A 25969-nucleotide genomic window follows, 5' to 3' on the forward strand; every position below is an offset into this window, starting at 1 on the left:
TGCTCATGGTGTATAATCCACTTTGTATGTCAATAGATTCAGGTAGTTAGTATTTTGTTGAGGATTTTTTCATCTATATTCATAGATTTTTTTTTTTCCCCCCCCGGTGATGTCATTGTCTGGTTTTGGTATCAGAACAATACTGGCCCAGGGACTTCCCTGGTGGCACAGTGGTTGAGAGTCCGCCTGCCGATTCAGGGGACGCGGGTTTGTGCCCCGGTCTGGGAAGCCGTGGAGCGGCTGGGCCCGTGAGCCATGCCCTCTGAGCCTGCGTGTCCGGAGCCTGTGCTCCGCAATGGGAGAGGCCACAACAGTGAGAGGCCTGCGTACCGGAAAAAAAAAAGAAAGAAAGAAAGAAAGAAAAATACTGGCCTCAGAGAATGAGTTGTAAAATTTTCCCTCCTCTTCTATTTCTGTAAGAGTTTGTAAAGCATTCATTAAAATTCTTCCTTAAACATTTGGCAAAATTCATCTGTGAAGCCATCTGGTCCTGAGCTTTTCTTTGTGAGAAGTTTCTTCATTACTAATTTTACCTCTTGTTATAGGTCTATTCAGATATTTTATTGATTCTTGAGTCAGTTTTGGTAGTTTGTGCCTTTCTAAGAATTTGTGTATTTCACATGGATTATCTGATTTCTTGGTATACAATTGTTCACAGTATTTCCTTATGATTTGTATTTCTGTGGTGCTTGTAGCAGTATCACCTCTTTCGTTCCTTATATTAGTAATGTGAGTCCTCCCTTTTTGAGTTTTCTGGTCAGCTTAAAGGTCCATCAGTTTTGTTGATCTTCTCAAAGAACTAAAAGAATCTTTTAGTTTTATTGATTTTTCTCTATTTTCATAATTTTACTTATTTCCACTCTAATCTTTATTATTTCCTTCCTTCTTCTGGCTTTGAGTTTAGTTTGCTCTTCTTGCTTTTTGTAGTTTCTTAAGGTAAGACATTAGATTATTTATCTGATTTCTTTATTTGTTTTTAAAAAATATAGGCATTTACCGCTGTAAATTTCCCTCTAAGACTGCTTTAGTCACATCTCATAAGTTTAGGTATGCTTTTGTGTGTGTGTGTGTATGTGTGTGTGTGTTTTCATCCAAGTGTGTTTTCTATTTTGTGTGTGCGTGTGTGATTTCTTCTTTGACCAGTTGGTTATTTAGCAGTGCCTTGTTTAATTTTCATCTATTTGTGAATTGCCCAATTTTCCTTCTGTTATTGATTTCTAATCTCATTCTATTCTGGTTAGAGAACATACTTTTCATGATTTTAATTCTTTTAAATTTGTTTAAACTTGGTTTTTATCCTAACATATGGTCTATTCTGGAGACTGTTCGACGCATAATTGTGAAAAATATATTTCCTGCTGTTGTTGGGCGGAGTGTTCTATAGATGTCTGTTAGGTGTAGTTAGCTTATAGTGTTCACATCTTTTATTTCCTTGTTTATCTCCACTATAGTTGTTCTATCCATTATTGAAAGTGGGCTACACAAGTCTTCAACTATTATTTTTGATTTGTCTACTTCTCTATTCTCTTATGCCGTATTTTGCTTCATGTATTTTGGGTACTGCTGTTAAGTGCGTATACATTTACAATCATTATATCTTCTTGAAGGATTGACACTTTTTATTATTATAATATGTCCTTTGTCTCTAGTAATAATTTTTTTTGCCTTAAAGTCTATTTTATTTGATATTAATACAGCCACTGAGCTCTCTTTTTCTTACTTTTGCATGGTAATCTTTTTCCCACCCTTTCAGTCTCAACCTGTTTGTGCCTCTGAATCTAAGGTGTGTCCCTTATAGAGAACATATAATTGAAGGATACTTTTTATTTCATCCATTCTGCCCATCTCTGCCTTTGAACTGGAGAGTTTAATCTATTTCCATTTAATGTAATTAGGTAGGATTTATATGTCATTTTGCAATTTTTTCTCCCATTTTTCTATTTTTTATACTTTTTGTTTTCTATATGTCTGTTTTTGTTTCTCTATATTTTCATTATTGGAGTATTTTGTGTTAAATAGATATTTTCTAGGGTTTCATTTTCTTGTCATTTATTCTACTTTTAGAAAAAGTTATTTTCTCAGTGATTGTTTTGGGGACTATAATTAACATCTTAACAATATCTCAGATTCATACCACCTTAAATTCAGTTGTATATAAAAATTTTGCTCTTATATAACTCCATTCCTTCCCCCAGTGCTGTTATTACATCTTTATACGTTGTGTTACCTTCGACACAGATAGCTATAGCTTTATACAGCTGTCTCTTAAAACATTTAATATAAAAAGGTTACAAACATACATTTATAGTGTCTTATATATATACCTATGTAGTTATCTTTATCATGCTTGTTATTTTTTCATGTGAATTTGAGTTACTCTCATGTGTCCTTTTATTTTAGCCTAAAGGAATCCCGTCAGTATTTCCTGTAGAGCAAGTCTGCTAATGAAGAGTTTCCTGTTTTGTAAAAATCTGGTAATGCCTTAATTTCTTCTTTATATTTGAAGGATAGTTTTGCTGGTTATAGAATTCTTGGTGGACAGTGCTTTTCTTTTAGCACTTTGAGTTTGTCATCCCACTGCCTGCTGACTTCCATGATTTATGATGAGAAATCAGTTGTTAATCTTATTGAGCTGCCCTTGCATGTAATGAGTCACTGCTTTCTTACTGCTTTCAGTATCCTCTTTGTCTTTCAACACTAGGAAGTTTACAGCTCTGACTTATCCTTCTCCTCCTACTTGCTCAGAGCCTCAAGTCAGCCAGAAGTGAGAACTCAGGGCCTTCTTGGGTCATTCCACAGCATGGGTACAGCCCTGGGCATGCACACTGTCCTACACATGTGTGTGGCTTTCCATAGTCCCAGGAATACTGGTAGTTTTCAAAGCCCTCTATGAACATCTCATTCTGTAGTTTTTGTTTCTAAGCTTTTGGTTAACCTAATGTTTGTCCCTTCTGTTAGTCACTGCCATAGGCAGCTATGATGTTAAACAATTGTCACTGATTGTTTTCAACAAATTTCCACAGGTAGGAAGCTGTTTGTCTTCAATGAACTCTAAGTCAGGTCAAATAAAGAGAGGTCTTCTCTGAACCACCAGGCATGTCCAGTAATGACAACTGCCCCTTCCACTGGCTGCTAGGCTGCTTGTTCTCACTGTGACTGTGGGCTTTGTTTTAAGGCTACAGTGGAGCTGAGACATGGGGGTGGGAACAGGGCAAGTTAAAATGCTACGAAACTTGCTCTTCTTATTTAGCTTCAGTCATTTTTTCTTGACTAAATGCCCCTCCCCCAAGATTGCTGGTTAATTTTCAGAGTCCTGAAAAAGTTGATTTTAATTATTTTCCCAGTGTTGGCATTACTGTTATGGAGGGAAAGATTTTTGGACATATTCCCTTTACAATTCTTCTGCTCATGGAACTTTAAAGAGCCAGTGAAACACTGCCCAGGTGAGATTTTGCAGCACAGTAGAACATCTCAGTAATCGTATTACATGTGATGATTACTATAATGAGGAACTCACAAAGATCAAAAGCCTTTATGCTGTGACCACCATGGGAGAGGTTAGCAGTTCCTCCTACCAGAAAGTTGAATTTCCTGTTAACTGTATACCACTATGAGTGATGATATAATAGCTCTCTATGTTAGAGAGAAGAAACTGAAATTTTTATGATTAAGGAAAAAGGCTCCTGGGGGTTTTGACATTCTCCTAATCCTACATATCATTGGAAAACCCAGAAATATCTCCTGGTTCCTTTCAGCCCTGTTTCTAGCAAAATATTCACTCATAGTTTTGGAACCAGAGATTGTTGCTTAGCAAGGAATAAGCATGATTGACATGTGGAGCAAGGAGCCCTTGTTGTAACTTCAGTGCCTCTGAGGTTTCTCTTAAATACAAAGAGAGAAGAATGCATGTTTTAAGAACAAAACCAAACACCTTTGAAGCATGAAGTTTTCAAATTGGTCACCAATAGCATAATACCCAGTAAGTCTGACCAAAGACTTCTCCAGGAAAACTATTTCAAGTGATCAAAGAAAAAAAGGTGTCTATCAAAAGAATTTGTTAATACTAAACAAAAAAATGGATGACTTAAAAATAAAAAATGCCATCTATTTCATTGTAAATAATTACCTCAGCTTGACTTACGCACTTTACTAACACTAGGTTTGGGATCATGTAGGCAGTTAGTTATTAGATTTTCCCACTCTGAACAACATTCTTGTCCTTTAAAGGCACAATTCTAAGTCTTATAATCCTTGATTCCTTAACTGGTAGATTCATATCTATGGAGAGGTTGTGAAATCTTATCTAGGAGATCTTGAAGTTGAGTGTTGCACTTGCAGCTCCCTGGGATTCCAAGATAGGATAGAACTACAGCATGTAGCGGGGCCCTTTTGTTTTTCTGTCCCTGCCCCTCATTTATTATTTGAACATAGCTCCCCTCCCTTCTCAAATTCCCAGCCTGCTCATGCACACTTAAGTCTCCTCCAGTATTTATTAAATACCTCAGGGAAATGGTAAGTAACTTTTTATAAAATGGTTGAATACCACAATAATCATTGATAGGGACAAGATCCACCAATGGATGCTAAAATTAATGGGTGAAATTTTGAGGAGAAACAAGTTCACATAGTTTCAAAGTCTTACCTCCCTTGATATAATGCACTGAGAATTCACCATCATTTCATTGCCAAAAATGTTTGACCTCATGCAAATCACGAGAAGACATTAGACAAACCTAAATTGGGAAACAGTCTACAAAATAAACCATCAGTACTCCTTAAAAGTGTCAAGATCATGAAAGATAAGGAAAAACTGAAGAACTGTCAGAGATTGGAGGAGACTAAGGAGAAAAAAATAACTGAGTGGAATTTGGGAGACTGGATAATTCTATCTGGAACAGAAAAAGGATATTAGAAGAAAGAGTAGATAACATTTGAATAAGGTCTGTATTTTAGTTAGTAGTGTTATACCTGTGTTAATTTTATAGATTTGATTATTGTACTATAGATACCCAATGTAATAACCTTAGGGGAAGTTCAGAGGGGTCTACAAGAACACCGTACCATTTTTGCAACTTTCTGTAAGTTTAAAATTTGTTCAAAATAAAAAGTTAGAAAAAACATTGCACACAATTTTTAGCATGTCAAAGGACTATTTTTTCCATTCCTTTGATCATTTTTTGTCATTCTACTCAAAAACTTGATATTTTTGGATATAATAATCTAATGAGAATATAACTAATGCAGACGATGGGTGGAAACATTTTGAAAGAAACTAAGAAGTATTATACCAACGTAAGGTTGTATTCTCAAATTCTTATGCTGCTTTTTCAGTTTAATTTACACCCTGTTTTGTGTTTAAAATGCATTGTACACTGGTGGTGTTGTGAACTCACATAGTTTACGACAGGCGTGGGATTTAACTTAGAAATTCTTCTTTGGAATACTTTCCAGATTGGAGGGACTCGCTATTCACAGCTGAACGTTTAATGGTGTAGCTGGAATTTTTATTCCTTAGGGACTTCAGAATCTATTGCTTGTAGACTAATTTAAATGCTCAAACATTAGGAATTTGGTTTTGTTGGTTTTGTATAGTTAAGAAGTGTTCAAAAGCAAATGAGACACGGAAAGTTGAACAAAATAAAATGGTACATGCCACCTTGAGGGTTATAATTTGTAGTTAGCCATAACTAGGGGAAGTTATGAAGTCCCAGTCATCTCATCTAAGAGGAAGTACCAACCGAGTCCATGCTTCTCCATCTTAACGTGTACAGAAATCTTCCGTGGATTTTGTTAAAATGCAGATTCTGACGCAGCAGGCGCCCAGTGGGCTCCGGGATTCTGAATTTCCAACCAGTTCCCAGGAGATGATCCTGCCATGGACGACATTGTGAGTGGCAAGAACCTAAATGGCTGGAAAGGACACGCTATGTATGAGTTCTGTCTACTGCAGGTGTACATTTTCAAAGTGGATTTAGTTTTAAACAAGTGAAACGTTTAAGTACCTTCAGGCAGTGCAAGCGATAGCAAAATTTTGAGGAACTCTCTCCAATGAAACAAAGTCTGGAGGAAGGGAGTGCTGCGTGTGACGCCCCGGTCACCCCAATGTCAGGCGTTGCCTGAGCAGAAACTCGGAAGGAAAGAGACTGGATTCAGTCTGAGATGAAGCTGAACCAGTCCACGCCCTACCCGTAGGGTGGAAGCAAACACATCCCCAGGAGCATGTCTACCACCGCCACCAGGGGGCGCGCCGCCACAGCTTTTCCAAGCCGGCGGTGTGGACCGTTAACCTCACCTTGGGCGGCGCGGGAACGAACCAAGATAAGGAAACGGATACAGCACCTTACGGTGGTGGTGGGGCCATCCCACTGTCTCAGAACCTGACTCCGGGTTTCTCCGGTGACAGGGACTTGGTGATGGGTAATGTGTCAACAACTCTTAGGATGTTACACTGGCGTTTGAGCTGGGCATGAATTGAATCCAATTCCAATCTGCGGTTAGATTCCAGGTGTAAGGGAGGCGGGGTTTGCGGTGGGGACCCTCACGCGGATAACACAGGGCTGTTAAAATGAAAAGAGCGACTGACTTCGGCATCTTTTTCTTTTGAACGTTGTGTGTCTTCAGAAGGCCTCCTGGCTGCAAACATCCTGCCGAGGAAGGGCTGCCATCATCTTTCTAGTTATCATCGAGGGAAGAAACGGCCTGCACATAGATCTGTGGACCAATTCGATGCACAAGTCCGGCTTCCTGAAAAGGCCGACCCCCCAGGGTGGGCTCTCCTTGGCCATCTTCCGGCCCCTCAGAAACCAGCTGGGGCATAGGGCAGCCAGAGAAGCGCTGAGAGCATGGCTCACGCAGGCAGGCGGGGCCAGTATCAGACTGTCAGTTCCCTTAATTTAAATCAACTTGTCTTAACTACTTACACATGAACAGATTCTTTTAATTGTTCCTTATTTTTTAAATTAGAAAAATAGGACCTGCTGATGCCAGAAAAATAATTCTAAAAATAAAAAACAGTATAAAAGTGAAAGTCCCTCCTCATTCACTAACCTCCACCCCAAATCCTGAAAGCCCACCTCCAGAAGTAACCATTGCTGCAGACATACACTCAAGTGATTTTGCTGAACTTGGCAAAAATGACATTATACAATTCACAGTGCAGCTTGCTTTTGCCACGTAAGATGCATATTGTAGTCTATCAGGATGAGTTTTGAAACTTAAAAATGATAAAACGTTTTACAGATCTGTCTTTCTGATTGAAAACAGGATTCCTAAGCCTAATGTTTATATGTTAACAAAAATATGCCCCCAGGGCGCTTCTTAGCTCCCCCTGCCACGCTCAGCATCCTGTCTGCCCTAGTTTACAGTGACAAAATAAAATGAGTGGGGTTTACATACATGTTTTCTTTCCGAATTTCTGATAGAATGAGCAAATTGCTCAAATTGTGAATGCTTAATTTTTGTCCTCTGAGGATTTAAAATTTTAATCTCTTTACTATTTTCCCTGGCTTTGGATTTTTTTTTAAATAGGACTTTTTTTTTTAATAGCACTTGTGTGAAACAGGAGACAGATGTAGCCATAGCTATAGGATATGCTTGTTTACTCTCTGTTTCTTCCAAATAACCAAAATAAGTCAATTAAAAACATTGACAAAAAGGGGGAAGGTAATATATTTTTCCTTTTTAGATTTTCTCTCCAGGATCCACCAAAAAGACATGCCAAGCTGTCCCTTTCTTTTGAACAACAGAGCTCAAACTTGAACACAGAAGAATCCCTGGAAGCTTCTGAATGATGGAGGTTTCCAGGCCTCCTGAATCCCATTTCCTCAGGATGGGCTGGGAATGGATGTTATTAACAAGATCCCTTGTACTTTTTATGTCTACCGACATTGGATTGAAAGGATCCTCCATGGCTCTGCCCCAGCGGGGGGCGGGGGGGGGAGCGGGGGGCAGGGGAGGGAATCTTTCCTGACGGTACCTTAACTCTACTTTCCTCCCATTTAGAAGAAACAGGGGATGGAAAGAATGTACATGAACTGGGTTGTGCTTTTTCCATTAAAAGCTGCCTCCAAATTTTATGCTCACCTTAGGAATTCTTCTAGGCTTGTCTTGAAAAGCCTAACCCCCTAAGTTTGCCAGGTGACCAGCTGTCCTGCAGTTACCCCTGGGTGGTGTAACCGGTTTGAGAAGCAGCCCATGACTGTTTCAGTTTCAGCTGAAGTTCCTTCTAAAATGAGCCAATCTGGGAGGTCACTTGTCTCTGATCCAGAGGCAATGGTTTGGTTATTCTTGGCTTGCGCTAAACTTGGAAAGGAGCTGAAGCATCAGGTAAAAAACAACCTCCACCTACGCAGCACGAGAAAGAAACGATCACAGCTCTACACACCGTGTGGAAAGATCCCACAGAAACAAGGTTGAGCAAAAGCTGCCTCCGTTCACCTGAAGTTCAAGGACAGGCACCCACGACCCAGGGTGAGAGAGAGGCGGGAAGAGGGGTTACCTTCAGAGGGTTATCGCCTGGTGGGGGGTTGGCACGAGGGGGACTTCAGGGGGGCAGAGAACGTCCTAAGTCATGATCTGGAACCTAAGTACATTGTCCATGCATAGATAAAGTCATTGAGCTAAATGTTAAAGCTGTGTGCAGGTTATTATACATAAATATACTTCAATAAATCAAAAAAAAGATGATGGGCAGCTCTGACTATGACAGTGGTCCACTAGGAAAAAAATATCTACAGTCACATACATGTAGTGAGTCATAATCACTCAACAAATGCCAATCATTGGGAAAAAAAATAAAAATTGGAAACAATTATAAAGTAACTGATTCACTTTACTGTACACGTGAAACTAACACAACATTGTAAATCAACTATACTCCAGTAAAAATTAAAAAAAATAAAACAAGCAGTTTCTTTTAAGTCCGTGTCTAACTGAACTATTAAAAATCCCGTGAGCCCCACCTTGCTGAGAGGGTGCTCTCACACACCTCCTGACCTGGAGTGTGGACACATGCACCCACAACTAGGAGTGAACGTTTTGTGCTCTTTGAAATGCCGACAGCTCAGGAAGCGGCTAAAGGAGCAGTTTTACCAGCTTTTTGATGAGGGCATCAAACAAGGATGGGGAAGGGATAAGTGGCCAGGCGCCCCTTGGTGAAGCTGGGGTTTTGTTGGCATCTGAGTGACTGATGTTGACCAGACCAGGCCTGGGATGGGAGGCCTGGGAGTTTGTGTCTAGGCAGACATGAAGGGGGTGCCACACCCGAGGGCTGTCCCAGGGTCACCCATGCAAGAGTCTCTCCCTGTTCTCCCATCCACCGACACTCGGCCTTATTGTGTTTGGAGGTGTTCTATGAACACTTAGCGTCTGTCCTCTTTGCTCGGGTTTTGTCTCCCTGTGTGAGAGGCGGCCACAGCCAGGAGGCTGACTTGTTGCCTCACCAAGCAAGTGGTTCCCCTGATTTTCTCCTCTCCTCCGTCCCCTCTTCCCTCTCCATTGGTGGCTTGTCTAACAACTGGCATTGTCTGGTGTTATAGAGGCACAACCCTGCCTTGTTGTGGAAACTGCTCTGTCAGGTCTGGGCGCTCTTGGCAGGGGAGGCTGGAGCCTGGGGATGAGGCCGGAGGGCACAGAAGACCCTGGTGGTCTGGGCCTCACTCACTGGGCTGACATCAGCATGTGCATGTGGTCCTTGGTGACGGAGGCAGAGCGATGAGAAAGACAAACCACTTCTGTGCCCTCATAACCAGTCCAAAGTCTCTGCATGGAACTAAAATTGGAATGATTTTAGGAGGTAACAACCGGGGGCATGGACGGTGACCCCAGCATCCAGCCCAGGGTGCCAGGCCGAGGAGGCGCCGTGCATGGCTCTTGGAAGGGTGCAGGCCCTGGCACATCTTGGGGTGTTGCTTCTCTTTCCAAGCAAGCGAATTCTCAGACTAATGTATCAGGGCCTGGAATTTTCTCCCTGAGGCTCTTTGCACAAAATGTGAGATCAAATGCAAACAGATTAAGAAAGAAAAGGCAAAAGCTGCCTCGGGATTGATGAGGCTCCTGATGGTGAAAGATAAATAGCACATGAGTTATTTCAGCTCCCGTTCCTTCCAAAATTCCGTTTCCTGGGGGAGCTTCCAGAGACTGGGAGAGGGCAGGGAGGACAAAAATAACTGTTTTCCTGGGATGAGGAGCCCACGGGGGGTTCTGTCTCCCTCCTCCAGTGCTGCCAGAGGACTTGACAGCCTGCTGCCCCCAACCCTACCCCCGCCCCCCAAGCATGCCTGCTGGAGGGAGGGGGTGCTTCCCTCCTGCGTGGGGAGCCATCCCTGTGCCGGGTGAGGGACCCACCGGCCGAAGGTGCTGTCAGGCTGGGGACCGGAAGTGCCTATTTTTCTTCTCTGGGTGGTTGGCTTCTCAGGGGTCTTTGTCTCTGCTGCTACACCCCACTTTGCTCTGAAACCTGTCAAAATGAATATGAACTAAAAATCATTACTAGGCAGCCCGGGAGTGATCTCTCATCTCTCTGTCTCCCTCCCCTCCCCCAACCTTCCTCCCTTTCTTCCCATCAGTGCAGGTGCGGAGAGCATTTCCAGGGAATTGCCAACTCCTGGTTTCTCCCCTCCTCCCTCCTGCTCCCTCCCCCGACACCTCTCCCACCCCCAGATTACACAATTCCTTGTGCCTCTGGCTCATTCCCTAACCCAATTAGTTCCAGATTCCCTCTCTCACTTTTAGTTTTCCTATTTACACGAGAAAAAGCGATTTGAGTGTCTTTCCCGGTTAGTTGAATAAAGGATGGTATTCCAAACTCCTAAACTTTCCTGTCTATGTCTCTGAATGTTGACGGAGAACCACCCTCCCCCACCTTCAGCCTGGGCAAACTTCCACGGTTTAAATCCTCCTCGGTACCTGGTAACCAACCAGAGTGGGAGTGAAGGGTCAACCACAAGGGGGTCGTAGGAAGGTGCATCCCGGAAGACACCAGGCCGAGAAAGGAGTAAAGGAATGATGCGCCCAGGAAGCGAGATCTTCCAGGCTTGTTGGGTGAAATGACCCCTCTGGTAAGGAAGCCACCCAGGAAGGACTGTTTTGTGCTTTGCCATCACCTGCTGTCCCCAGATGCTGTTGGGTGTCATCTGGGAGGCGTGGGCCAGGAGGTCACCCACAGGTGGGAACACACTTGGACTCTGTGGGTCCTCCCAAGACCTAGGAGTGGAGAAACCTGTACAGAGCTTCCCTCCTTCCTCCTCACCTCCCTGACCATCTGCATGCAGCTAGATTTCCTGATATGACCGGACTCCATGGAGAAAGTCACCTGGATTTCAGTGATCCTCTTTTGAACAAGCCCTTCTGTTTTCAGCCCTACCTCCTCCTTGGGGCTAGATCCACCATCCCAACCAGCAGCCCAAGCCAGGTACCAGGGAGGAAGCCGGAAACCCCAGGAAGGAGGGTGGGTGTGCCTGAGACCACTAGGTGTCCTCTCTGCACGGGGCACCTTTTGCAGGGCTGCAGGTGACGGCTGGAGCAGAACTGGGGGTAGAGGAGTGGGGGGATTAGGGCTCTGACCTCAGGGGTGGGGGCAGGCAGGGGCCTCCTCCCGAGGTTGGCTGGGGACCCTAGGGCCGCCTTGACCGGGGACACGGCCAGCTGCCCACCTTCCCTCAGCCACAGCCCTGGGCTTGGTCCAGGACGATCGCGAGTGAAGTGTGAGCCCGGGCCAGAGGGGGGAGCCAGGACATCCTCAGTGAGCCAAGAGCCTCCGGGGAGTCCTGTTCCAGATCCCGAGCCGGGCGCGCAGGGGGATCCCCGCAAGGGGGCGGAGGGAAATCCAGGAGGCCCGCGGGAGGAAGCGAGCCCGGCGGCCGGGCGCGCGCACCCAAGCGCACTCGCGGCGCCCCTCTCCGGGCACAGGGTGGGGAGGGGGCCGGAGAGACCCTCGGCTCCTCTGAAAGTTTCGGGCGAACCCTTTTTCCCAGAGAGCTGCCTCTCGGCTGCGCGTGTGTCCCGAGAGGGGGCCTCCCGCGCCGGCACGAGAGCAGGACCGCGCGCGGGGCTCCCTCCCCGGCTCAGTCTCCTCCCCACGCGCCCCCTCTCCGCCGGGCTGGCCAGCGCCGCCGCGTCCCCGCCGCTGCCCCCCGCCCGCGCCCGCGCCCGAGCCCGAGCCGCCGCGTCGCCGCAGGCTGCCGCCTTGCCCCGAGCTCCCGGCGCGCTCGGCCCCGCTCGGCCCCGGCCCCGCGCGCGGACCATGGAGTAGGCGGACGGCCCCGCGACGCGCTCCCGCAGCCCGCGAGGCCGGAGCAGCTCCGGTGGCCTCGCCCGCCGGCCGCGTTGGCCCGCGGCGGGTCCTCCTCCCGCGGGTCCTCCTCCCGCCGGTCCTCCCCGCTCCTCCTCCTCGGCTGCCGCCGCCCCCGCCTCCCGGCCGCCCCCGCCGCCCCCGCCGCGCCGCCGCCCGAGGCCGAGCGCGGACGCCGAGCGTGGGAGCCATGGAGCGCGAGGAGGACGGGGACCCCGAGCGCCGGGAGGCTGCGGCGCGGGCCGGCGGCGACAAGGAGGAGGAGGAGGAAGAGGAGGGACTGAGCGACAGCGACGACGAGGACGAAGACCGGGAGACCCGCGGCGGCCGCGAGGAGGAAGAAGAGGAGGCGGCGGCCGCCGGGCGGGAGCGCAGCGAGGACGCGCCGCCGCCGCCGCCGCCGCCGCCGAGCGCGGAGCTGCCTCCAGCCGCCGTGCCCGCCGCGGCCGCCCGCGACCGGAGCGGCCGCCGCCCGCCGGGGCCCCAGCCGGGGCCGCTGCCCTGCCGCCCGAAGAGGATGCCGTCGCCCGACGAGGAGGAGCGCGAGCGTCGCCGGAGCCGCCGGAGGGACCTTCTGCTGAGCCAGATAGGCTTCCTGGCCCTGGTGGCGCTGCTGCTCTGGTCGCTGTCGAGCATGCAGGACCACGACGGTGAGTGCTCGCCGCCCGCCCCGAGTGGGCGCTGCGGCTCCGGCGGTGCCGGGCTCCCCGGCCGGGCCGGCGGGCGGGGGTGCCGGGCCGAGGACGCCCCCTGCCCCTCGGAGGGGCCCCGGAGGCGAGGACCACGCGGTGAGGCCGCGGCAGGCACGCTGGGCGCCTAGCTGCCCTGGGAACCCTCACCTGTGCCTCCCGGCTCTGCCCTTCCTGCCACGAGCTGGAGGGACTGGGGGCGGCGGCGGGGACGGTTCCCCTAAACGAGTGCCCCGTGGCCAGTAATAAAGTTGTTCTGGTGAGCTTTGGGCCCCTGTGCGCCGTGACCACCTGTGTACTCCTTGGCTTGTGGAGGGAGGGCTGGTTGACTGGTGAGCATACAGTTCTCGAAACCTCTCAGGCGGGATGGACCGGGTAGGAAACTCCATCCCCGCCTTTCCAGAACAGGTGCGGGGAACTCCTGATAGGAACAAAGTGCTGGCCCCCGGCTAGGGATTGGGACTGGTTCTCTTCCATTGACCACTCGCTGGGAAGACGGATCCCTTTTGTGGACTTACAGCCGGGGAAGAAGCCATTAGGCTGAATTGTCCCTCATTCTGTTCACTGCTCTCAGGGTGCCCTGCGGTGGGAGCCCCCTTTACCCACAACTTTGTCTTATTTTTGTCCTTGGCCTTTCTTAAGCTGAAATAGACCTGGTGGAGGAATGTGCTCAGAACAGTTGTCCACGGTAAAGAGTTTGGACCCTGGGTGTGCAGCTGTCAAAGAAACGGAGGAAAGTCTTGGAAGAATAACTGTTGTAAAACGGTTTTATGTCCCGGCCATTCAAGTGGCACGGTTCCTGGGAAAACAGCCATGGAAATGGTCGTGAGGAAAAGCAGTCCCAGATACAGGCTTTGGTGTTAAGATAGACGGAGCTCCAATACAAGGTGTTATGAAGTGCAGAATGAAGGCATTTGGACAGTGATGGTCAAATATTTTTAAGGGTGCTATCAGTTAAAATAGGGACCTCCCCCAGTTGAGTGTCTCGTGCCTGGTGGGGAAAGCAGATGGTCGGTCTTGGTCCAGGTCTTAGCCGACTTCAGCATATATGGTAAAAGGAGAGAGCCTGTCCTGGTCTTCAGTGGAGCCCTTGAGACTCCCGGGTTCTCTCCACTTCTCCTGGATCCCAGACTCTCTGGCCATGAGGACTGCCATCAGGAAGGTGACCGTGCCGGGTGAGGGAGGCTCGACCTCTCCAAGGGCAGAGTCTGACCTGTCGAAAGCAGTTCCTGGCCGATTCTCAGAAAGAGGCTTTTCATTAACCCCCTTTTCATCTTCTCAGTTTTGATAAGTGCAAAGCCAATCCGTACTTCATGCCACCTTTGGAAAGGGGAGTTCCAAGTCACTTACATGCCAGCCATTTTCCTGCAGGTTGGGGTTCTCTGAGCCATCGAATTCACCACTTTCAAGGCTACAAAAGACATTTTTCTGGATAGAGGATGTGACCCAGATGGTTAAGTCCGTCAGTGGCAGGGGGCTGCCTGGGCCCTGGGAAAGCTGGGATGTTCGGAGGGAGGGGGTGTCAGACACTCAGCAAGCTTGAAACTTGGTGACTAGATGTCATTTGGAGATGGACAGAAATGGTCCTGTTAGGGACTCATCACAGCCCTTTCCTCCATACCTTCCCTTGATCTGTCTTCTCCTTCCTTCCATCCACATTCTTTTTTTTTAAATTTTTTAAAATTTTTCTTGGCCGCACCATGTGCTCAGCATACGGGATCTTAGTTCCCTGACCAGGGATCGAACCCGTGCCCCCTGCAGTGGAAGCACAGAGTTCTAACCAGTGAACTGCCAGGGAGTCCCCATCCACATTCTCCTTCTGCCTCTCCACCCGCTCCCATAAATGTGGCGCGTGAGAAGACCCCCAGCCCAGTAACTGAAGATAACAGTGAACGTCAGTGGGGGGAGTGTGTACCATTGGGCCGGCGGATGGCATACTAGTTGTAATTCTGTCTCAGATCACCTTTTCTTCCGCTAGATATTGATAATTTCATTACACGATGCACAGCAAGATTTCGCAAGGCCCAGGTTTTTCGAGATAATTTTTTAAGATACTGATTAATGTGTGTGAATCTGCAAGTGATTATTTTGCTTGAGGGGTTGCCATTCAGCATACTTAACCATGTGAATAATGACTTTTACCCCAGAAACGTGGGGGATGCTGTACTTGAGGGTCCTTCAGTATGGCTAAAGTGTTTGGAATTTAGCCTTGTATTAAAGGCACCGTGACTTGGAGAGGCCAAGTGATTCGCTTAAGGTCACACAGCAGTTGGGGAGCAGAGGAAGAAACCAACGTGAGGTGACCTAGCTCTTTGATCCCACCTGTGTCCCCTGGTATTCATGCCACCATCTGGGTGCAGCTTTGTAATATTTATATAACCACATGGGGGGGTACGTTCATAATTATCAAAGGTGATATTTTTATTTATTCACCTTGAAAACCATGCAGTGATTAAGTGTTATTTCTCAGAAGCCTCTTTTCTAACATATATTGAGTTTTCTTTTTTTTTAAATAAAAAGGACAGTTCTTATACCAAACCAGAATAGAGATGTGTGGATGTTATGTTATATAATCTTGTATAACATTTCTAATTGTATGGAATCGGAGATCCCTTTCAGGACATCTAACCAAACTCAGTATAGATTCTTTCCTGCTCAGATGGGACAGGAGCATTGTTAAGCTTAAGTCAGGAAGAATTAGCGCTGGAATCAAGAAAAATGTTAATTCTCACAACAACAAAAGCAATAATAATATTAACCGGAATTTGGCAGGCTCTTAAGTGCCAGGCCCTGGGCTAAGTCCCCTTTCTATGCGTTGCCTCCTTGAAGCTGCAGACACTTGAGCTTCCAGTGGTGGACAAGGAAAGAAGAGCCCTCGGTGCCCTATTTAGTTGTTGTTGATGAAGATCTCGGTTTTGATCTGTTTTCAGAGCCAGTTGAAATAAGGTGTCAGATTTGCTAACGCGATTTTCTTTTATTTTTTTGCAGTGTGAATGGATCACTTTGTATGTTTTGAGTAGTTTAATAAAAGTGTTTAATTTTTCTTTGCAGTAAGAAACCTGGTCCTCTTTTTCCGTAAGTGGTGTGGACAAAGCCCAGAGGTCCTAACTTGGGAGTAATTAGAGACATCCCCTCCTAAAGGTCCCTAGGGTGGTGAATAGTGAAGAAGGACAGTCATACACAGGTACATACGTATAAATTTTGAGATACTCTTTGGCTCAGCTGCTGTTGCTACATAACAGATCACCCCCAAATAGTGGTGTAAAACGACTCTTTCATGTTTTTACTCAAGGATACTTTGTGTCAGGGACTTGGTCAGGGCCTGGTGGGGATGCCTCTGTTCCAGTGATGTCTGGGGCCTCAGCTGGAGACACTGAGGGCCTGGGGGACTTGGCGGCTGGGTCTGCAGTCGTTTGGAGGCAACATCGCTACCGTGTCTGGGTTGATGAGGGTTGTTGGCTGGACCCTCAGCTGGGCTGTCAACCGGACACCTACGTGTGGCCTCTCCACGTGCCTTGGTTGAACTTCCCGGGAGCGTGGCAGCTGGGGTCCAGGAGAACAAGGTGGACGTGCCTGGCATTTTTATGTGTCAGCCTCAGGTGTTGCATAGTGCCACTGCCACTATTTTCTGTTGGTTAGGGCGGTGACATGTCAACCCGAGTTCGAGGAGAGGGGACGTTGATGCCACCACTTACTCCATGGAGGATTGTCAGGATACAGGGTAAGGTGAGCACATGTGATGGGAGATGCTGTTGTGGCCATCTTTGGAAAACCAGGATCTTAAAAGGATGATAACTTAGGAGTGATTGTAGACATTCCCCAAGATGGTAAGAGGCAAATAATACATACATACATACACACACACATATATACGTGTGTGTATGTATATGCGTGTATGTGCATTACGTATGCTCATCTGTGCACATGTGCACGTATGCATATATGTGCACATACATGTGTGTATATGTATATGCGCATGTGTGTATGTGCATATATGTACATGTGTGTATATATGTATATGTGTGTGTGTATATGTATATGTGTGTGTGTGTGTGTGTGTGTGTGTGTATGTGTGTATACAATTTCTATTGAAATACCATCCAATCATGCTGCTCGCCTTACCTGGTTGGGTCCAGAGATGATATTTGAAGAGCGGCTGCAGTGGGGGTTTGAACTGCACATTTCAGTTGCAGAGCTGAGAGCTCGCATTTAGCTTTGTGGCTCCCCGCCCCTCAGAAGACCCTGACCATGACCTTTCGGTCCCTCCTGTGGCTTCCTGGGAGGCCTGGCTGGACTCTCCAGCTCTTTCTTCCCTCCCTGCCCTCCCCTGTCCATGCATCACCACTAAGGCCTTTCTTCTGCTCCTCAGAAGGGGGATGCTTCTGGCCCTAGACCTCTAGCGCCTGCTGGTCCCACTGTTACCACCCCAGCTAGTTCAGCCTGCATCCTTCACTTCCAGGCCCAAGAGCCTCCGGACTAGACCTGGTCCCCCACTGGTCCGTTTGCTCTCTGAACACACTCTGTTTTACCTTTGTAGCATTTTGTTGGCAATTATGTGTTTCTTTGGTTATGATTTGAGTACCATCTCCTCTTCACCAGAGTCTAAGCTCCAGGAGGTCAGGGATCCTGTGACCTTTCCTCACCTTTGTCACCCCATCACCCCACCCAGAGTAGATGCTCAAAAGGCATTTGTTAAGCACGGAAGCTGCTTTGATGTCTGAGCGACAGTGCCTGTGATAAAACCTAGCGACTGCATATCAGAGGCCCACTTACAGGCACACTGTATTTTCATGACTTCTAATTCTGCCTCCAATCCAGCAAATTCAGTGTTGTTACCCATTTTTCATGGACTGACCCTGAGCTGAGAAAGGTGAGAGCCTCCATCAGAGCCACTTCATTAAGTGGCAGGGTTTGAATTCAAGCCTGCCTGCATCAGAGCTGCGTGCCTCTGCGTCCCTAGCCCCAGCCTAGGAGGACTCGAATAGAAAATGGGAATCACACTGCCTTTTTCAGTTGACTCGGGAGTAAAGGAGTAACAGAAGGTTGCTTTCATAGAAGCAGTATTTTAGAAAAACATTCCTTTTCAACCTTTTCTATTTTCTGCCTAAACATATATAGATGTGTCTCCTTCCTCCTGGCTTTTCTTAGCTGCTCATCAACCCAGATTTTTCTCAAAGATTTCCTCCCCTTGTGAGCCTTAAATCCTTGTGGGAAGATTTTTTTTTTTACCCTGGAGGGTTGGCAAAGCCAAAAGAATTGCAAAACCAGCCATTTGCTAAGGATTCCAAGGCCTGGTGGAAGTTGGCTGATAGGATAGGATTTTGGCAACGCTCTTTTTCCTTAAGGAGATTTCTCTTCCTTGAGCAAAACAATTTCAGAGGGGGAAATAACAGTATGTAGACTTTTATAATGAGGGAACTAAGGTCCGGGGAGTTCAGAAAATGTCCCTGAAGTCGCGGAGCCAATGGGTAGTCCTGCCAAGAAGGGAATTCGAGTTTTCTCGCCTCTTCCTGCCTTCGGTTTCTGTAGAGCTTATTTGGCAGTGGTTTTGTTTCTCGTTTGCAGTGGTCTCAAACATGGTGTCCTCGTGTGGGATTTGAGAATTTCAAGGATTGAGGATTCAGTGGAAGAAGGTTTTCTATGAGTGAAGCGGTGATGGGTATCTTTGGGCAGTTTAAACCATGGAGTCATGATTTCCCAGACTTGGATGGCATCTTCCAGACTTCCTCCTCCTGTTAGGTCTCAGTCTACCTGCTGTTCTCTCTTCATCCTCATCCCTGGGCTGGTGATGCTCTTCACTGTTGTGCGTCCTGGGGGCTTCACCCTCCCTCACTGGTCTTCCCAACCCTGCCCCCACCTTTGTAAACGGTCCCTTATGAAATTCCCTTAACAGCAGCAGTTTCTTCCCAGACCCAACTGGTGTAAGATACAGGGACCTTCTCTCCTTCATTCAGTAAACATGTGGCTGGGGTGACAGCTGTGTCTGAGACGGATACCCAGAGTATCCTCATGGTGCTCAGACTTTAGTGGGAAGAGAGGCATTGAACGACTAATTTTCAAGAATTATGAGAAATACAAATGAGAAATACAACATGGCGTGGAGGAGATGCTGGTGATCAGGAGAAGCTGGAACCTGGAAACTAAAGGAATTAGGTTGGTGAAGAATGGGAAACAAAAACAAACTTATAGAAAAATAGGTAAAAGAAATGGGAAGGGAATTTGCAAAACCAACCAAACAAATTGCAAATGGCCAAGAGACACAAGTAAAAATCCTCAGCCTTGATAGTAACCAGAGATATCTAAATTTTAAAATTATGGGTTATCATTTTTCAATATCAGACTAGCAAAAATGAAAATGAAGTGTTGGCAAAGGTGCAAGGGAGACCACTTCTCTCATTTACTGCAGGTGAAGATGTAAATACATTGGTACCCAGCATGGTGGGAGACTGCAGCAGGTTGATCAGGTGTTAGGCACAGACCCTCCATGAAGCCTCAACCTTTTAACGAGATCCATGTGTAGAAAGGGGAGAGGTGGGATGAGAATGCTAGTGCAGGGGTATTTGAGACTTGGATAGAAATGCAGCTTGCCTGGACCCGTCCGTGACCATGGAGCAGGTTGGTCCTGACCCTGTGAATCTAGAGCGTAGAGTTTAGCTGAGTGTTCCAGGGAGCAGGGGAAGGGCCCTTGTCATTTCTGGAGCTGTCCAGACCCATACAAGTTGCTTATTCAAATGGTGAGATCCAGCCATTATTCTCGCTTGTCAGTCACTCTTCATTTCTGGGAGAGGGGGAACAGATAAAGTCAGCTCATCAGTGACCTAGTTCAGGGGAATTTCGCATTGCAACTTTGTATTTTTCTTTTCATTTTTCTCTTTGTGCTTTCTGCATTGTTTGGCCTGAGCAGAAGTCATTTTCACTTTGGTGACATGAAACTGAACTTGTGAAGGACAGGAAGTAACAAACAGGTTTCTTGTGCAGAATTTTGACCTAAGAACAAAGGGCATGGGCGACCAGTAGAAAGGGGGCGTCACAGTGGACATCAAGAACTCACAAGCACCATTTTTTTATATATTCTTTTTCAGATTCTTTTCCATTATAGTTTATTCCAAGATATTGAATATAATTCCCTGTGCATTACAGTAGGACCTTGTTGTTTATTTTATAAATAGTAGTCTGTATCTGTTAATCCCATACTCCTAATTTATCTCTCCCCCAGCCCGTTGCCCCTTTGATAACCATAAGTTTGTTTTCTGTGTTTGTGAGCCTGTCTCTGTTTTGTAAATAAGTTCATTTGTATCTTTTTTTTAGATTTCACATATAAGTGATATTAAATGATATTTGTCTTTCTCTGTTTGGCTTACTTCACTTAGTATGATAACCTCTACGTCTATCCATGTTGCTGCAAATGGCATTATTTCATTCTTTTTAATGGCTGAGTAGTATTCCATTGTATATATTGACCTCTTTATCCACTGCTCTACTGGACATTTAGGTTGTTTCCAAGTCTTGGCTGTTGCAAATAGTGCTGCAGTGAACACTGGGGTGCATGTATCTTTTCAAATTAGCACTTTCTCCAGTTATATGCCCAAGAGTGGGATTGCTGGATCATAGGGTAACTCTGTTTTTAGTTTTTTTTTTATTAGTGCCATTTTTAAGAAAGAACATGAAATAGACATTTTTGGGCATTTTGACTTCGATTACTGGTAGGACATCTAGGTGGAATATAGCTGATGATTGAAAGTCAAGATGATAAGTAGTTGCTACAGATAAAGGTCTGTGAGGTTATGCATGGGGGTGAAAATCGTACCTTTGGTTAGTTCTGTGGGTCTCAATCTTCTGTGCCTGTTGTAATCACCGGGGAACTGTAAACCTCACGTCTGGGTCCTGCCCCCCCAGGGATTGTGATGTTATGCTCCAGGGTGTAGCCTGGGCATTGGGATTTTCCTGGAACTCACACATGTGTCTTTCTTGGTTTATTCCTTTATTTTTGGTATGCAGTTTTGGGATCACGCACTCATGGTGCCTCCTAAGACAGGGGGTGTGGAAATAACAAAACAAAGGTTTGAGACATTGTGGACTTGAAAATATATTAATTCTATCCCCACACTTAGAAGATCTTTAGGTTGCATCAAGGGTTTGGGTTGGAGCACATTTGCTTTAGAATTTTGAAGGCATGGCTCTTCCAGCCTCTGGTGTTGCCTCTGAGAAGTCTGACGCTGTCCTAGTTTTTAATTGTTTTGTATGAAACCTATTTTTTCCCCTCTAAAAGCATGTGTGCTCTTTGCTTTGTTCCTGATGTTCAGTCATATCACAATTAGATGACTGTTGAGGTTCTGTTTTCACGCATTTTCCTGGGTACACTTGCCTGGTTCTTTTAATCTGGAAACGTAGTCCTTCAGGTCTGAGAACTTGTCTTTTGTTATTTCCTCCATCCGAAATTCTCTCTTTACTCTTTCTGGATTACCTGTTATTTGGGTGTTTGACTTCCTGCATTGATCTTCTGATTTTCTTATCTCTTCTCTCCTGTTTCTTTCTCATCCTTTTACTCTAATTTCTTTAGGTTTTCTTAGCCATACCTTCTAATTCTTATGCTGAGCTTTTGATTTCTGCTGTCATATTTTTAACTTCCAAGAGCTCCTTTTTCCTCTGAAAATTATTTTTAGTACCATCCTGTTCTGCCTCATCAATACAGTATAATTTCTTATATCCCAAAGTGTGTGTGTGTATGTATGTGTATATATATATACACACACATATATATATATATAAAATATATAAATATATATATATTTATTTATTATTATATATTATATATTATTATTATATATATATTTATTTATTTATTTTTTGCAGTACACGGACCTCTCACTGTTGTGGCCTCTCCCATTGCGGAGCACAGGCTCTGGGTGTGCAGGCTCAGGAGCCATGGCTCACAGGCCCAGCCGCTCCGCAGCATGTGGGATCCTCCCGGACCGGGGCACGAACCCGTGTCCCCTGCATTGGCAGGCAGACTCTCAACCACTGCGCCACCAGGGAAGCCCCCCAAAGTATATTAATAGTAGTCTTCGAGGTTTTCTTTTCTTTGTATGGACTCTCTCCAAGTTGCTGTTGTCTGTTTGTTGTTATTTTTCATATTATGTGCTTTCTTCTTATGTCAAGGGATCTTTGGCCTCTACTCATATTTAAGTGAGGCCATTAACAAGAGGATTGGGAACTATGCACATAGGAGGGTCTGCTCATGGTGCCTCTCTAAGGTGATCTGACTGGGCCATGTCACTGGGCAATGCTCCTTTCTCTAGTTTTAGATCTTTATCATGGGGTGGTGAGATTTCCCAGAGGAGGGTCACCCAGTGCCCTGTCCTGTGGGCCAAGACCTGGTTACTTCCGCGAATCCAGTGGAGATGAAGTGGGGGTTGTGTGTATGTAGGGGGTCGTTCAGCAGAAACACTTCTATACTCAAGGGCAGTTGTGAGTATGAAGGAGCTGACAATTTATTTTGATACATTGCAGGACCATCCCAAGCTGCTTGAAGTCTCCCTCCCTCCCTCCTCTCCTCCCTTCCTGCCCTCCTCCTTTTCTTTCTTTTAACTCTTATGCACATGAAACTGGTAAGAATTGTTGCCTCCTGGGATGGCTAATGGTCAGGGTAGGGGGAAGGCATAGTTTTTTACCATACCCTTTTTTATTAATTGAATTTTCTGTGTAGGGATAATTGTAGACTCACTGCAGTTGTAAGAGAATACAAAGAGATCCCTTGTATGTTTCCTCCGATGGTAACATTCTTGCAAAACTTGAGTATAATGTCATAACCAGAGTAGCAACAGTGATGCAACCCACGAACTTTATTCAGATTTCCCGTTTCTTTTTCCAGTGCATGTGCGCCCACGTGCATGTGTGTATTACATTCTATCCAGTTTTATCACCTGTGTAGGTTCCTGTAACCAACCCAGTCAAAATATTGGACTGATTCAACATCACAAGGATAACTTGTGTTGCCCTTTTATAACCACACACACTTCATGTACCTTTTTGTACAAAAGGAACAGTCATGTTAAGTAACTCCTATCACCTACTCCCAAAATAAAGCTAATTAGAAAATTATAACTTTAATAATTAAGGGAGAGATTGAAGATGGCAGAGGAGTAAGATGTGGAGATCACCTTTCTCCCCACAAATACATCAGAAATACACCTACATGTGGAATAGTTCCTACAGAACACCTACTGAACGCTGGCAGAAGACCTCAGACTTCGCAAAAGGCAAGAAACTCCCCACATACCTGGCCGTGTGGCTGACAGAGTCTTGGAGCTCCAGCCTGGTGTCAGGCCTGAGCCCCTGAGGTGGGAGAGCCAAATTCAGGACATTGGTTCACCAGAGACCTCCCTACCCCACGTAATAGCAAACGACGAAAGCTCTCTCAGAGATCTCCATCTCAACACTAAGACTCAGCTGCACTCAACGACCAGCAAGCTACAGTGCTGGACATCCTATGCCAAACAACTAGCAAGACAGGAACACACCCCACCTATTAGCAGAGAGGCTGCCTAAAATAATAATAAGTTCACAGACACCCCAAAACATGCCACCGGACGTGGTCCTGCCCATCAGAAAGAAAAGATCCAGCCTTATCCACCAGAACACAGGCACCAGTCTCCTCCACCAGGAAGCCTACACAACCCACTGAACCAACCTCACCCACTGGGGGCAGACACCAAAAACAATGGGAACTACGAACCTGCAGCCTGCAAAAAGGAAACCCCAAACACAATAAGTTAAGCAAAATGAGAAGGCAGAAAAATATACAGCAGATGAAGGAGCAAGGTAAAAACCCAGCAGACCAAACAAATGAAGAGGAAATAGGCAGTCTACCTGAAAAAGAATTCAGAGTAATGATACTAAAGATGATCCCAAATCTTGGAAATAGAATGGAGAAAATACAAGAAACGTTTAACAAGGACCTAGAAGAACTAAAGAGCAAACAATGATGAACAACACAATAAATGAAATTTAAAATTCTCTAGACGGAATCAATAGCAGAATAACTGAGGCAGAAGAACGGATAAGTGACCTGGAAGATAAAATAGTGGAAATAACTACTGCAGAGCAGAATAAAGAAAAAAGAATGAAAAGGATTGAGGACAGTCTCAGAGACCTCTGGGACAACATTAAATGGACCAACATTCGAATTATAGGGGTCCCAGAAGAAGAAGAGGAAAAGAAAGGGACTGAGAAAATATTTGAAGAGATTATAGTTGAAAACTTCCCTTATATAGGAAAGGAAATAGTCAATCAAGTCCAGGAAGCACTGAGAGTCCCATACAGGATAAATCCAAGGAAAAGCATGCCAAGACACATATAAATCAAGCTACCAAAAACTAAATACAAAGAAAAAATATTAAAAGCAGCAAGGGAAAAGCAACAAATAACATACAAGGGAATCCCCATAAGGTTAACAGCTGATCTTTCAGCAGAAACTCTGCAGGCCAGAAGGGAGTGGCAGGACATATTTAAAGTGACGAAAGAGAAAAACCTACAACCAAGATTACTCTACCCCACAAGGATCTTGTTCAGATTCAACGGAGAAATCAAAAGCTTTACAAGCAAGGAAAAGCTAAGAGAATTCAGCACCATGAAACCAGCTTTACAACAAATCCTAAAGGAACTTCTCTAGGCAGGAAGCACAAAAGAAGGAAAAGACCTATAATAACAAACACAAAACAATTAAGAAAATGGTAATAGGAACATACATATCGATAACTGCCTTAAATGTAAATGGATTAAATGCTCCAACCAAAAGACATAGACTGGCTGAATGGATACAGAAACAAGACCCGTATATATGCTGTCTACAGGAGACCCGCTTCGACCTAGGGACACATACAGACTGAAAGTGAGGGGATGGAAAAAGATATTCCATGCAAATAGAAATCAAAAGAAAGCTGGAGTAGCAATTCTCATATCAGACAAAATAGACTTTATTAAAATAAAGACTATTACAAGAGACAAAGAAGGACACTACATAATGATCAAGGGGTCTTTCTAAGAAGAAGATATAACAGTTGTAAATATTTATGCACCCAGCATAGGAGCACCTCAATACTTAAGGCAAATGCTAACAGCCATAAGAGGGGAAATCGACAGTAACACAATCATAGTAGGGGACTTTAACACCCCACTTTCACCAATGGACAGATCATCCAAAATGAAAATAAATAAGGAAACACAAGCTTTAAATGATACATTAAACAAGATGGACTTAATTGATATTTATAGGACATTCCATCCAAAAACAACAGAATACACTTTCTTCTTAAGTGCTCATGGAACATTCTCCAGGATAGATCACATCTTGGGTCACAAATCAAGCCTTGGTAAATTTAGGAAAATTGAAATCGTATGAAGTATCTTTTCTGACCATAACACTATGAGATTACAGGAAATAATCTGTAAAAAATACAAACACATGGAGGCTAAACAATACACTACTAAATAACGAAGAGATCACTGAAGAAATCAAAAAATACCTAGAAACAAATGACAATGAGAACATGACGACCCAAAATCTATGGGTTGCAGCAAAAGCAGTTCTAAGAGGCAAGTTTATAGCAATACAATCTTACCTCAAGAAACAAGAAACATCTCCAACAACCTAACTGACACCTAAAACAATTATAGAACTAAGAACAAAAACCCCCCAAAGTTAGCAGAAGAAATCATAAAGATCAGATCAGAAATAAATGAAAAAGAAATGAAGGAAACAATAGCTAAGATCAGTAAAACTAAAAGCTGGTTCTTTGAGAAGATAAACAAAATTGATAAACCATTAGTGAGACTCATCAAGAAAAAAAGGGAGAAAACTCAAAGAATTAGAAATGAAAAAGTAACAACTGACAGTGCAGAAATACAAAGGATCAGAGAGATTACTACAAGCAACTCTATGCCAATAAAATGGACAACCTGGACGAAATGGACAAATTCTTAGATGAACACA

General features: G+C 45.3%; 1 protein-coding gene across 1 annotated transcript in view; it reads left to right on the forward strand.

Annotated features, from left to right (window-relative positions):
* Positions 1-12479: 12479 nt before the first annotated feature.
* The window catches only part of SLC24A3 (solute carrier family 24 member 3), a gene marked incomplete at both ends in the record, with an annotated part of 455399 nt that continues 441909 nt past the window's right edge, over positions 12480-25969 (forward strand). The window contains one exon of the mRNA XM_082857552.1: positions 12480-12939. Coding sequence (XP_082713678.1) covers positions 12480-12939 — 460 coding nt within the window. The remainder of the gene's footprint in view (positions 12940-25969) is intronic.

Source organism: Leucopleurus acutus (genome assembly GCF_964270905.1).
Source record: "Leucopleurus acutus genome assembly, chromosome: 16".
Classification (NCBI taxonomy): domain Eukaryota; kingdom Metazoa; phylum Chordata; class Mammalia; order Artiodactyla; family Delphinidae; genus Leucopleurus; species Leucopleurus acutus.